The sequence below is a fragment of the Plutella xylostella genome, chromosome 17 (assembly GCF_932276165.1).
Source record: "Plutella xylostella chromosome 17, ilPluXylo3.1, whole genome shotgun sequence".
Lineage (NCBI taxonomy): Eukaryota > Metazoa > Arthropoda > Insecta > Lepidoptera > Plutellidae > Plutella > Plutella xylostella.
This window is the reverse complement of record NC_063997.1, coordinates 10,352,309-10,367,482: the sequence shown is the minus strand read 5'-3', so window position 1 is coordinate 10,367,482 and position 15,174 is coordinate 10,352,309. Positions and strand designations below refer to the sequence as shown.

Genomic DNA, 15,174 nt, shown 5'->3' with positions numbered 1-15,174 from the left:
TTTTGTATTTTCTCCAGCATCAAACTATATTTAGTTTCATGCGGAGCCCATATGATTGCGTTACATTCTAATTTACTCCGTACTAACGCGTTGTACAATGCCTTCACAGCACTTATTTCTGTGAAACCATGGCACCTACGGAGTACAAAACCTAAAATTTTGAAAGCACTCTTGCATGTGTCCACAATGACTTATTACTAGACATATTGGGTCTTACTTAACTTAGCACAGTTGCGGTTATACCACTTATATACTTATAATAATGTGCCTATGTACTGCGAAAAGAATGCAAAGGGCACAGTGGGTCCTTCATTTACCTACTAAAATAACTAAGAAAAACAAACAGTACTGAATAAATATATGTTGTACCTATCTCATGCACTACATCGATCGTTTCAGATGTTCTATAGGGTGCTATTTTATGCATAGTACCCAAGCAACACCGAATGGTTAGGTTAGGTTCTATCTCCAAAGTTGGTAAAAATATGCTTCTCCATAACTAGCATAAAAACCGACTTCAAAAAAACACTAAAATGTAAGAAATAATTTAAGGTTGTACAAATTCTACTCGTATGTGACGTGTGACAGTACAAATATACCTAAGCAGGAACTGTTCTTTTTTGATGTTGGTGCGGTGACAAAGTAATCTGAAGAAATATGGCACCAACTTCAAAAAAGAACAGTTCCTGCTTAGGTATATTTGTACTGTCACACGTCACATACGAGTAGAATTTGTACAACCTTAAATTATTTCTTACATTTTAGTGTTTTTTTGAAGTCGGTTTTTAATTTTTTTAAATTATTATTTTGTTTTATAGTTTTTAGTTTATTTGCAATAATTTTCAATCAAAAGTAAGGTGCAAATGATACCAAAAAGTCCTACTAATCAATACGAATCATTCTAGCCTAAACACGAAGTAGTTGCTATATATACCGTTGAGGAGTTCCCCTGACTGCCTTCCGTTTCCATCATCAGATCAGCTCAAGGTCACCATCATATTTTTTTGTTATAAGAACTATATTTACGTTCTAAATTTCATTAGAATCGGTTACTAGGTGCCCAAAATGGAAATTCATACCCTGTTTTTACCCCTTTACCCACCCTTGGGGGTGAACTAAAATTCTGAAAAAAAATGGGACCACCTGGGAGCTCAATGCAATACAACAAAAAAAGAATTTTCAAAATCGGTCCATAAACGGCGGAGTAATCGGTGAACATACATAAAAAAAAATATAAAAAAAAAGATCCCGACGAATTGAGAACCTCCTCCTTTTTTTGAAGTCGGTTAAAAAGGTCTCGTGACCATACAGACCACAAGATTTTCTATGGAGAAGCAAAACATAAATTATTTCTAAAATTTGTAAAACAAGTGTGGTTCAGATTGCCCTCTACCACCCCCCTGCCCCCTGCCACCCCCTGGTACCCCCTTTCATCTTAGTATACCATTTTTGCAACACCCTGTATACGTGCGTAATATATAGGTATAATCCGATAGTACCCTTAATTAACCATTATGGGTAAAACATTGAATGAGATTAAAAATAATACAAATTATTTATCAGTCATTTAAAATAATAACAAATGATAATTAGGTTAAAGATCAGCAACCTCCGAATATTTTATTTAGTTATTCGATATATTTTCTGGCAATCAGTTGACAAACTACAAAATACAAGAGTAATTTAACATTTTTTCTTGGTGTGGACCCGTGCATTGTGCAAAATGTTACTACTACTTGCTTTAATTATTAACCTTTCGGGAATACATGTAAGTTTTGTAACTAAGTGTATTTATTTATTTATATATAAATTCACTGGTCCATTCACATAGACTACAACAACATTAACTTTGCAATCAATAACACTATGCTATTTTCAGCTGGCCCTAGGTACACAGCAGGGTCACTCTCGCTTGAGAGAAACAAAATATTTATGAATTATTTATTTAATCGGTACATTTAGTAAAAAATCCTTTCTCTACGCTACGCTACGTTACGCTAGCGTTGTACCTACTGTAATACACAAACATTATGGAAAAAGAACAGCGCCAACGTAGATAAGTGAGTTCTTTTTTTGCTCTCGCGCTTTTCTAACTAGTCATACGAGTACAAATTGCTATCGAATTACGCTAGCGATTTGAGTTGACAGCATCAGTGTTGATCGAGGCCCTGTTGACCACAGAAAAGGCCACATCGGGCGAGACACAATAGATTTTATTCCCTCTAATTCATTTTTCATTGCCTCTGTATCCTCCGATTCCACTGCAAACAAGTCTCAACATATTCCCCTCACCCCTTCCAGTACTCCTCATCCCTGGACCTGCGTCCCGTGGTCTCCGGGAACCGTATGGCAGGCGTGCCACTGGGCCGCTCGCTGGGCGCGGGCGAGCTCGACGTGGAGGGCGTGTGCGTGCGCCAGGGCGTGACCTGCCAGAACTGCTCGCATGTGGTCACTTGCGTGCAGCTGCCTGTTGGCTGGTTGAAGGTAACATACATATGCTCAGGACTGTAACCCCTGGAGGGGTAGTCAGATTAGTACCAGCATCTCTTGGTTGAAGGTTGGGGAAGTATATGGGAGTGAAACCTTTGTACATATCCCCTTTAAGGTAGGAACTGCCTTCCTAAGCTTGGACTATTTCCCACCACGCTAGTCGACTGCAAGTTGGTGGGTTTACACCGTGATGTGCTAAATGTAGATAATTATGCAGATTTCCTCACCTTAAGTGAGCGATCTACATTTACTTAAATTACAAAGAGTTCATGGGTATCTACATGTCTTCGCCGGGATTTGATCCCGTATTTCTAGCGTAAGAAGCGGGCGTGTACCCGACTGACTGAGCTACCACGGCTCCACCACCACTGCGCTTGAGGAGGCCTAGGACCGAGCATTGTTACGCTACGTGGGAGAGGCTTATGACTAGCATTAGACGGTTACGACCCAATGATATGTCTAACAACATAGCTGTGGAAAATGCACCATACAACTTCATTCCCATAACATCCCCCCCTTCACCATCCCCAGATCCCCCTGCACGAGTGTCCGGCGGGAGAGACGTGCCACGCGCGCCTCGGCGGCTGCTCCCCGCGCCCCGTGCCCGAGTGCGAGCCGGCCGCCAGCAAATACGAACATGTTTGTGAACAGGTTAGTAGAGATCATTTGGTTTTAGCATTGTGACTAACCCTAAATAGTATAAAGGCGAAAGTTTGTGAGCGTGTATGTTTGTTACTTCTTCATGTCAAAACGACTGAACGATTTTTTTATGAAATTGGGTATGGAGTTAGCTGGCATGTGGTGATGTATTCTATGTCTATCCTTTATGTATCAATAAACGCCAGTCTAAGCCTAACGCGTGTCTTATTCAACCGCCTCCTTAGCTCCAACCTTATATGGCGACCTTGCCAATTCGGTTGTAAAAATAAATAAATTTATTCTCCTATATACGTAATATATACCGACAAATACATATATATTTCGGACTTTTATGTGTTAAAATGGGTAACACTAAATCGCAAGAAACAATCATTGCCCAAAATGGGGAAGGCAATTCCGCGAGTGTGCAACAATTGCAATACCATGTATCGGTGACCAACGTTCTACTGATGATTATCGTCATGTTCCTGTGCCTCGGTGGTTGCTTTAAACTGATGGAATTATACAAAAAGTGCCACCAGCAACAAATACGTCGTGAAATAAACGCGCGGTCCGTGATGATGCTGAAGCCGGTCGGCGACCGCCGGCCCCCTGAGGAAGTGCTACGTGTATAAAAGTGATATTCAGTGCCTACATATATATATTTTTATTATCTGAGCAAATAATAATCGAGTGAATTACCCATTTAAAGTGCGTCATACAATGTAAGATGTCTTATTGAGTGCACAAGGCTCACGCGAATTCAATACGGGCGGACAAAAAAGGAAAGTGTTTACATTCTTGGGACTTGCACGAGGCTCGCGCGCGATAAATACTGTGACTTGAACTTGAAAATAATTAATTAGGGTTCAATATAATGTTTATTCTATTATTAATCATGATATGGAATTTATTTGCGTAACTCTTACTAAATTAAGGTCCTTATATACGAATCTAACTAAATTAAGTCTTAAAAGAAGGACTTCTGAAACATTAAAAGGTAAACTAAATGAATGTAATATTATCTACAGGGAGCACCAGAAAATAGTTGATATTTTGGAAAAGGAGATTAAAAAATTGTGAGATAAATAGTAGTGACGTAATAATTATACGGGAAAATTGTACGGAAATTAATAATTTGTACTCCCAAATACACGAATTTTGTAATCAATATATAGGTAGTATAGAGTCAAATTTATTACCAAAAATGGATAAATTCGATTTGAAAACAGCTATAATGCTGCTACCAGAAATGAATGGAGATGAATGTGTGACGAAAAAATTAATTAATTGTATAGAAATGTATCAAAGTATGATTGATTCTACTACGGAACCACAGTTAATTAAATTTGTTCTCACTTCTAGACTTTCGGAGAGCGCTAAAATGCGCCTATCCCAAAACTATTCTACATGCAATGACTTCATTAGTGATATGAAGGCACACCTTTTAACTAAGAGATCCAGTAACGCCATTCATTTGGAACTTATGAAAATGCGGCAAAATGATGATACGGTAGAGGATTATGGGAAAAAAATTAAGGACTTGTTTATTAATCTGACAATTTCACAGGCTGATGGGAAGGCTGACTCGTTCCAAACGCTTAAACCAATAAATGAAAAATTAGCTATTCACAGATTTACAGATGGACTACGCAGCCGTGAGTTAAGTGTCATTTTAGCGGCCCGGAATTATTCGGAGCTGAAAGATGTTATTCGGGCTGCGAAGGACGAAGAAGCTTCGGGAAACCACCAATCTACTTCTTCAGTATTTGCTGGTCAGACTCAAAGGGGCTATCCAGGTAGGTTTGGTAGTAGGAATTTTTATTCCAATAGGTACCCAAGAGCCAGAGGTCATTTCCAGAGAACGAATAATTGGGACTTTAATGGTAATCCAGGTGGTGATAACAGAAATGGGTTCCCGAGCCGCTATCAGCGAGGGGGTCGCGGCGGTTATAACGACAACTACAGAGGTAGGTACATTCACGCCCAAACGCGTAGGATAAATTGCCTCAATGAAACCGATAATTCGCCCAATGAACAAAATTTAAATTCGGAAACATTTTTTCGTGACTAAAACCATATTTACGTGCAATTTCGGGAACTATGTAGAATTATACTACAATAATCTACAGCGAAAATTTTTAGTTGATTCAGGCGCCACAATATCGGTTATAAAACTTGATGCCTTGAGTTACACTGACAGCGAAAATATACATAAAAATTGCATACAAATTCAAGGATTAGGTGGAAACTTATTAACTGAAGGCAACGTTAAATTAGAACTGTTTGTAGAAGATAATGTCATTCAGCACGACTTTCATGTACTTAATAATTTACCATGTGACTATGATGGAATAATAGGACAAGATTTTTTGGAATATTACAGATGTGTCATAGACTATGAACGATGCGCGTTATCTTTAAAAAATAATAATTCTGTTATATTAATACAGTTACAAAACGGGAATAGATTAAAGAATAAAAGTTTTGAAATTCCCCCGAGATGTGAAAAATATTTATGGCTAGACACAGACAAAAGTGATGATTGCGTTATTTTTCCAATGGCATTAGGAGAAGGTATATTTTTAGCAGGTAGTATTAGTAAACCAAAAAATGGGAAAATACCTGTGCAAGTATTAAATACTAGGGAAGAAACAGTGAAAATTAGTAATTTTAACCCTGAAATAGATGATCTAAATGATTATTTAATAAAAAACTTTGAATTTAACGAAAAATCGCCGACTAGAGTAAAGAAACTATTAAATACAATCGATTTGTCACATTTAAAAGCAGAAGAAAGAACATCAATAATAGATATTTGTGCCAAATTTGCAGATATTTTCTATTTGCCTGGTGATCAATTATCCACTACTGATATCTACGAAACTAAAATACATGTAAAACCTGATGCTTCACCAGTTTACACTAAACAATACCGACTACCACATGCTCAGAAAGAAGAATTAGAAAAGCAACTTCAAAATATGTTATCTGAAAAAATTATTGAACCAGCAAGTAGTGAGTGGTCCAGCCCTGTTCTATTGGTACCAAAAAAATCTACCGACGGTAATAAGAAATGGAGATTAGTAATAGATTTCAGAAAACTTAATGAAAGAATTGTAGACGATAAATTTCCGCTGCCGAATATAACTGATATTTTAGATTCTCTTTCCGGTTCAGTTTACTTCAGCCACCTAGATTTAAATTCAGGATATTATCAACTTAATTTAGATCGCTCTAGTAGACCGTATACAGCATTTACAACACCTTCCGGACAGTACCAGCTTACTCGGTTACCAATGGGTCTTAAGACATCACCAAGTTCCTTCTCACGAGCAATGACTATTGCAATGGCGGGCTTAAACTATGAAAAATGCTTTGTCTATCTTGATGATCTAGTCTGTTTTGGCCGTTCGTTAGATATTCATAATAAAAATCTATTAGAAATCTTTGAAAGACTTAGAAAAGTAAATTTGAAATTGAATCCACAGAAATGTTGTTTCCTAAAAAAAGAATTACTATACCTCGGCCACGTAGTTTCAGATAAAGGAATATCACCGGACCCAGATAAGATAAAAACTTTAAAAAATTACCCCGAACCAAAATGTCAAGATGAAGTTAGGAGATTTGTTGCATTTAGTAACTACTATCGTAAATTTATACCACACTTCGCAAAAATCACCATTCCATTAAATAATCTTTTAAAGAAAAATCGCCCTTTTGATTGGACATCAGATTGTCAATATTCTTTTGAAACATTAAAACAAGCACTAACAACTACACCAATATTAGAATACCCAGATTTCACAAAGACAAATACTTTTATTTTACAAACCGACGCATCCAACACGGCTATTGGAGCAGTTTTATGTAATAGCAACATGAAACCAATTGCATACACGAGTCGCCCGCTTAATAAGGCGGAACAAAACTACCCCACTATCCAAAAAGAACTTGTTGCGATTGTTTGGTCGGTTAAATACTTCAGACCATATTTATTTGGCCGAAGATTTATAATTCAAACAGACCACAAACCACTGGTTTATTTATTCGGAATGCGTGATCCAACAAGTAGACTGTTGAAATTTCGACTAGTATTAGAAGAGTATGACTTCACCATTCAATATATTAAAGGAAAAGATAATGTTACAGCAGACGCATTATCTAGGATAAATATAACATCTGACGAACTTAAAAATATGAATAATCAATTTAGTATTAACGTTATTACAAAAGCACAAAAGAAAAAAAATGATGAAGAGGAAAGAAAAAAGGCGGATACAATTACTGTCGACAAACCTACAGGTGACAAGCTTAGCAAACCTAAAATTGTAGAATTGATTAGAAAACCAAATGAGTGCGTGGAAATGATACTAAGTGAAGGAAAATATGTTAAAATGTTAAAAGAAAATAATCGTATAACAGATGAAATCAAATGCTTTGCCTTAGAAAAAGATAAAGATATATTGCATGTAAACCTTGATTTCAGGGCACATTTCTCGCGAGCCGAATTTGTGACGGAATTAAGTAATTATTGCAATAAAATAAAAGTTGAAAGAATATGTATAATAAAAAATGAAAGAAATGAAGAATTTATAAAAAGTATATGCAATGAAATAAAAAATAAGCAAAAATGGAAGGGTCCACAAATATGTATTTTAAGAGGTGTACGTAGAATCGATAATAACGAGGAAAAAACTATTATATTAAAAGACTTTCATCTTCTTCCTACAAATGCACACGCTGGCGTGCGTAGGATGACTAATAATATTAAAAGAAAATACTACTGGTCAGGAATAGAAAGCGACGTCAAAAAACTTATAAAAAATTGTGACAAATGTCAAAGAATGAAACATTCCAGGTATACTAAAGAACCTATGTGCATAACAACTACTGCTACATATGCTTTTCAAAGGATTTATTTAGATTTAGTAGGACCACTGCTAAAAGATCATGACGAAAATTGCTATATACTTACACTTCAATGTGACCTTAGCAAGTTTATAGAAGCGTATGCAATAAAAAGTAAGGATAGTACAGTCGTAGCTAGGGCATTAGTAGATAACTTTATTTTAAGATACGGTGTGCCAGAATCTATAGTTTCCGATAGAGGATCAGAATTTATCTCATCAACCATGGAACAAGTTTGCAAAATTCTCGAAATAAACAAGTTATCTTCTACCGCATATCATCATGAATCTATTGGCTCTCTTGAAAACAATCATAAACATTTAGGAGCATTCTTACGTACCCAATGCGAAAACAAACCAGATACGTGGAGTTATTGGATCCCTTATTGGTGTTTTAGTTATAATAATACTGTTCATACTGAGTCAAAATATACTCCATTTGAACTTGTTTTCGGCCGAGCTTGTAAATTACCTAACAATTTGACAGATAATGTAGAACCATTATATAACCCAGATAATTACGCTTTAGAACTTAAGTATAAACTTCAAGTAGCTCATAAGGATGCCCATGATAATTTAGTGTTAAGCAAAATTAAACGAAAAAGTAATTTTGATAAAAATATTAACCCTATAGTTTATAAGAAAAATGATTATTTACTGGTTAAAAATGAAACTGGAACAAAACTTGATGCTTTGTATAATGGTCCATATTTGGTTATTGAGGATATTGAACCTAATGTCAAAATTCTAAAGAATGATAAAATTGATACTGTACACAAAAATCGCACCAAACCATATTTTATGTAATCTCTTAATTCTAAGCTCTATATAACCTCATGCTATTAATGTATCCTATATACTTATGACTATCATAATTATTATACATATTATTACCAAAAAAAATGTAATCATAGATTAATTTTTTTTTTTTTGTTATTACCGGGAAGGTGTGGTGATGTATTCTATGTCTATCCTTTATGTATCAATAAACGCCAGTCTAAGCCTAACGCGTGTCTTATTCACCTTCGTGCCTCCTTAGCTCCAACCTTATAGGCATACCCTGGATTAACATATAGGCTACTTGGTAGAGCGGTGAACCTTTTAAGGTGAAGCGAAGCTCGCGGAACAGCTAGTATCCATATAAAAAGAGAGATAAAGTATGTTCCAGAACTTCATGGATATACCATTACCAGCAGAGTGGTTGACATAACCTCTGCCAGCAGAAGATGACTTTAGATGACCTTTGATGAAACCTATCCTCTTTCCGTGTGTTCCCTTTGCTTTAGTTACACGGTTCGACATAATGTGCAAATTAGTCAAAAAGAAACAAAATCAAAATATATGGTCCATTTCTAAGGCTATGCAAACCTATGGGCCATTGACGCTAAATGACAACGTGACCTTTAGCTACTTAGCAACAGACAGACACACGCTGATCCAACGTACAATACCAAAATTTTTGTCGTCAGTCTTGTAAAGTCTAAACGCCGCCGGGAAAAGTTAAAAACCAGCTAAATGTTTGTTGTTCTTATTTCCCGATGGCCTGAAGAAAAACAAGAGAAATAAAAACAATAGCTTCTAGCTAATGAAACAACAACGAACGATATAATTTTATTAAAGTCTTTCGGCCTTTTAATCCTCTTTAGCAATAAGGTATTGTTTATTTTCAATCAATTTCAAAATCGTCGGTCGCTAAGTCGGTAGTGACAAAGCCCTATTGAAGAATTATAGACCCATTGCACTTCTGAGCCATGTGTACAAGCTGTTTTCGAGAGTTATTACGAATCGTCTCGAGCAAAGACTCGACGACTTCCAGCCACCCGAACAAGCCGGGTTCCGAAAAGGCTATAGTACCATAGATCATATACACACGCTTCGGCAGGTTATACAGAAGACCGAGGAGTATAACCTACCTTTATGTCTAGCGTTTGTGGACTATGAGAAAGCCTTTGATTCTATTGAGCTCTGGGCGATGCTTCAATCCCTTCAGCGGTGCCATATAGACTATCGCTATATCGAGGTGTTGAGATGTATGTACAATGCTGCCACAATGTCAGTTCGATTACACGAACATAGCACAAAACCGATCCAGTTGCAAAGGGGCGTGAGACAGGGAGATGTTATTTCTCCGAAACTGTTCACCTGTGCACTGGAAGATGCTTTTAAGCTTGTAGAGTGGAAAAGACTGGGCATTAACGTCAATGGCGAATATATCTCTCATCTACGATTTGCTGATGACATAGTTATTATGGCGGAAACGCTGGAGGAGTTAGGCGAAATGCTCACAGACCTCAATGATGCCTCTAAACAAGTTGGGCTGAAAATGAACATGGACAAGACAAAGGTCATGTCGAACGAACATGTTTCATCATCGCCCGTAACTGTAGGAGGTGTCACCATCGAAGTTGTCGATCAGTATCCCTACCTAGGACAAGTGATCCGATTAGGTAAATCCAACTTCGATAAAGAGGTAGCTCGTAGAATCCAACTCGGATGGGCAGCGTTCGGGAAATTACGACACATCTTCACTGAAAACATACCTCAGTGTCTGAAAACAAAAGTTTTTAATCAGTGCGTGTTGCCAGTGATGACTTACGGAGCCGAGACGTGGTGCTTCACCAAAGGGCTTAACCACAAGCTCAGTGTTGCTCAGCGTGCTATGGAAAGGGCTATGTTAGGCGTTTCCCTGCGAGATAGGATTCGTAATGAAGAAATCCGCAGGAGAACTAAAGTTACCGACATAGCCAAAAGGATTAGCACGCTGAAGTGGCAATGGGCTGGCCACGTAGCCCGCAGAGCCGACGACCGCTGGAGTAGAAAGGTTCTGGAGTGGAGACCCCGTGTCGGCAAACGGCGTGTCGGTCGCCCCCCAACCCGTTGGTCTGATGATCTGCGGAAGGTAGCGGGAAGCCGCTGGATGCAGATGGCGGGTGACCGTTTGGGGTGGCGATCGTTAGGAGAGGCCTATGTCCAACAGTGGACTACAGAAGGCTGAGAGAGTAAGTCGGTAGTGAACCTGCTTCAGAAGACCGCAGTTTGACGACCGAACGGTGTAGTGGTTATGGTTAGTCACCCTTACTGCTATGACGAAGGTCCCAGGTTGGATTTCGCGGCAGATAAGTATTTATTTAAAGACAGATTTTGTACTCGGGTCTTGGTTTTAATATTTACGTAATATTATGTATGCATCTGTTAAGAAAATAGTTAATATACCAGCTGTCCGATAGCCATATTACAGGCTCTACCTAGTTTAGGGTCGGATGGCTGTTTGTGAGATGTGCCCACATATTATAATTATTATTAATCCTGCCCACGGCAAATATTCGTGTGATGAGCACTTCAATTATGTTTGCTTGTCTCTGGTGGTTGTTTATCTATAATATACAAATGTATCTAACTATGTATGTGTGTCGGTATATTAGCTGATTGGCACGCATATTACAGGATCTGCCCTATTTGGAGGTGAAAAAATATTTAGGGGATTGTTTTCAGGAAGTGTTTTATCTGCCATTTAGTTATAAATAATACTTTAATTTTAAAGTACTCTAAAGTACGTTAATTGTCAAATATATACTCAGTACATTTTCGTGCCTCGTATCCAGGCAACATAGTCCTATTATTCCCCTAACAGTATCTTCAGAGTCTCACTGCACCAAGCAGGTCAAATTTGTATACAAAAGACTTGTCTGAGCGAAGAGATCCTTATCGAGCGGCCAAAGTTCAAGGCGCAGTATAACTGTACTGAACTCGGCTATTCACTGGGAAATTCTAATCTTAAATTGGATTCGTTTTAGCTCATATGGAGAGGTATTCGATTCGTATTAAAGTTTGGTATTAGCGAGTTATAAAGCAGTGGGTTAACAGTTATAACTTACATTTAGGTTGAGTGAAAAAGCTATTCAGCCCCAGAAATTAGAATAACTGAAGTCAAACTTGGTTATTGTATTTTTCCAACTCCCGAAAGTTGTAAAAATAAACGTTTTAATTTAGTACGGCTGACCCAATATTTATGAAACAAGAAATGGAAACCTTTAAGCTCTACATTTGACTAAACATAACGTAAACATCAACTCCAAACCTAATTTATTCAAAAATAGTCTGAACTAGGCCTTACTAGGCCATCTATTTTCGGCCAAAATTTCTGTGTGCACATTCAGTATCGGCTTCTAAGAACAAAGGTTGTAGGCACAAAGGATATTTGACACCCCTTAATAAACATTGTGTTTCCAAAACACCAATATTCTGTGAAATATGTGTTCTCTACGTGTCAAACGGCGGACATTCTCGCTTGTGGATGTCATCAAGTTTCTAATAGTATGAGCGCGGAGTTTGGTAATAGGAAAAGAAAAGCTGACTGAATAACATGTTAGCTTAAATGAAATAGTCGAAAACGCTCACTACAATATCAATTATTTCTATCATATTCGTAAAGTTTTATGAATTTCTACGATGACAAATTTAAGATTTTGCCATAAGCTTACTCTTGACAGATGCGAGAAAGTTGTGATGAAAATGAAAAAAGTATTGAGCATTTTTGATGTAGACCAACCTTAAACATGGATAAGCAGACAACTTTCTAATGTCATACTGTATAAATAATACACCCTAAACTTAACTCTTGCAGTGCAGTCACAGTATAATCTACTCAGTACTCACATAAAATATTGTTATAACTATTTTGATGAATATCCAAACTAACTAAAACCTCGTTTCACAGTCTATAGCGTCCTCTTCAGGGACATAAGCGCTCGTCAAAGCACATCTGTCTAGCCCTGAAGCACGCTCCCTACACTCTCATACCTATGTACAGGATGTCTCAAAAGTGATATAGTCCGCCGAAAGGGGATAACTCAAAGGGTATATTCTATTATCTGTGGGGGTGTAAGTAACTGCACTTGGCTCTGCCGAATGGAACCTTTGTCATGGATGGAACATATCCCCTAGGTCTAAATGCGTTCGTAAGCTTCGTCCATTTCTTACTACGCTGGTCCACTGCGGGTTAGTGCTGGGTTCACATATTGTCTAGATGTACCTACTAAATCTAGATACGCAGGTTTCCTCACGATGTTTTCTTTTACCGTAAGAGCGATGGTATACATTATACTTAAATTCAAAGGAACTCATTAATACATAATATTGTCAGCTCGATTCGAACCCGCATCTCTAGCGTGAGAAGCGGGCGCTTATCCGACTGAGCTACCACTACTCTTTGCAACACCTGTGTAGGTACTTAGGTACATATTTTTTTCGCGAATTTCCAAAACTCGCAGAACAAAAGTGGTTCAGAACGACCCCCTAAGTCACGCCCTTCCGCCTAGTATACTCTTTTTGCAACACCCTGTATAACTCTGTTCCAGGTGGGTATATTCCCTGATGCCCTCGACTGCCGCAAGTTCCACCTGTGCGCGCCCCCGCGCGACCTGCCGGCGGGGCTCCCGGCGGACCGCAGCCCCGCGCTGTGTCCGAGACACTACGCCTACGATGCCAGGACTGCGCAGTGCTCGGTAAGATAGGAAGGAGAGGAAAAAGAGGGGTGTTATAAAATTAAAGTGTCTGTGTGTGTGTGTATCTGTCTGTGGTAGCGTAGCTCCGAAACGACTGAACCAATTTTCGATATGTTATTTTTGGGTCATAGGTAATGTTACCCCGAGTGGTCTTAGCCATATTTTATTATCTACAGATGGGTGAAACTTACATCATAATTCCTCTTTCTTCCACCTATAAGTCTTAGAATCAAACTGTATGCACGAAGTAGCATAAATAATAATATGACTTTACACACATCATATCAGAATGTGTACTTTTTCCTGTTTTTCTTTACAACTAACCACGTAACGCTTGTTAACAAATAATAATATAATTTAATTCACATTTCAGATAAAACTGGAGTACGGTCAGTGCGAGAGCAAACCTGTCCCGGACTGTAAAGCGGTCGGCGAAATGAACGTCCTCCCATCAAGCCCCAACCACTACTACTTCTGTCTGCCCAGAAACGGACTCCTACTGCCACAAATCTTCCTCTGCCCTAACGGCTGGTTCTTCTGGGACGGATTCTGCCAGCCGGAACCGAAACCGTACCAACCAATCACAACGCCCACTTCAACAACCGAAAACGCAGTAACCACCCCCGAAGTTACAGAGAAAACGAACTCGCAATATAACTGGTTAAGCTTCTTTTCCACTGAACGGTCGACCACGTACCCTCAAGACACGTTTTTGGCGGATAAGTTTGATCTGTCCAATTATGAGGCGAAGGATTCGAGCGCGCAGTCGTTCCAGACTTTTGGCTCTTACGAGTCTTTGGATAACTCTTTTGAAGCCGGATTTGGATCTATAGATTGAATCGGGTGCTTGTGAACTTCGCTTTTAAGTATAGGTGTATGAAAATTTGAATTGCTTATGTATAAGTTACAAACTTTACCGTAACAGAACATGTAGAAAGAATGTGTAAAGTCGGAGCTCTATATTTTTCATTGTTCTTTGGACCTAAGCGGAAATATAGTACCTAGTACAAAAATTAGAGGTGTATGCAATATGCATATTAATCTGTTGTATGTATAAGCCTCATCTATTGTTTTACTATTTTAGACGATGAAGAATATGAAACATACCTACCTATATTATGTTGTAGTTCCTTTTTAATATTAAACGTCTCAACTATTAATAACACCCCTATTTTACCACTGAACTCTTACCTTTTCTTGTTGTTTGTGACAGACCATGTTTTTTTTACACTCACGGGCAAAGAAAAGGTTCCACTCAGAAAAAATAATTTACTCCTAAACGGAAAAAGCTACCTAGCTCAATTATGCTTTCGGTACCTTAAAGTACATTTAACAGAGCATCAGGATGCTGATAATCAACTAATAACAGTAATATTTTGTTCAAATTTGTTGAAATTTTTCTTTGCCCCTAAGTGTATTCTATCTAAGCTCTACATACTAGAAGGAGTATTGTAAAGTAGGAAAGTAGGTAAGTAAAGTATTTCCTGGTTGTCTCCCAACAACCGCGAAGCTACACAATTGAACCCACGAATAATAAAAAAGCAACGGTACTTTGACCTTTTAATTTAATTAGATTTTTTTATCTCCGCACCTATTCATGTCTGGAGCATTCGTGTCTTGTTAGACCTTTA

The 15,174-nt window shown here is 38.0% G+C and overlaps 1 protein-coding gene across 1 annotated transcript; it reads left to right on the top strand.

Moving 5' to 3' along the window:
* The first annotated feature begins 1,639 nt into the window (after window positions 1–1,639).
* LOC125489805 lies at window positions 1,640–14,444 on the top strand. Its single transcript, XM_048626951.1, has 5 exons — window positions 1,640–1,768; window positions 2,302–2,484; window positions 3,022–3,141; window positions 13,397–13,543; window positions 13,917–14,444. The coding sequence occupies exons 1-5, from the start codon at window positions 1,724–1,726 to the stop codon at window positions 14,379–14,381; spliced, it is 960 nt and encodes a 319-aa protein (XP_048482908.1). The 5' UTR covers window positions 1,640–1,723; the 3' UTR covers window positions 14,382–14,444.
* The last annotated feature ends 730 nt before the right edge of the window (window positions 14,445–15,174 follow it).

Excerpts from the sequence above, each read along its gene's own strand:
- LOC125489805 (XM_048626951.1), top strand. The coding sequence starts at position 1,724 with ATGTTACTACTACTTGCTTTAATTATTAACCTTTCGGGAATACAT. Across the intron at positions 3,142-13,396 it reads ACGAACATGTTTGTGAACAG|GTGGGTATATTCCCTGATGC; the intron begins GTTAGTAGAGAT and ends ACTCTGTTCCAG. Across the intron at positions 13,544-13,916 it reads CCAGGACTGCGCAGTGCTCG|ATAAAACTGGAGTACGGTCA; the intron begins GTAAGATAGGAA and ends TTCACATTTCAG.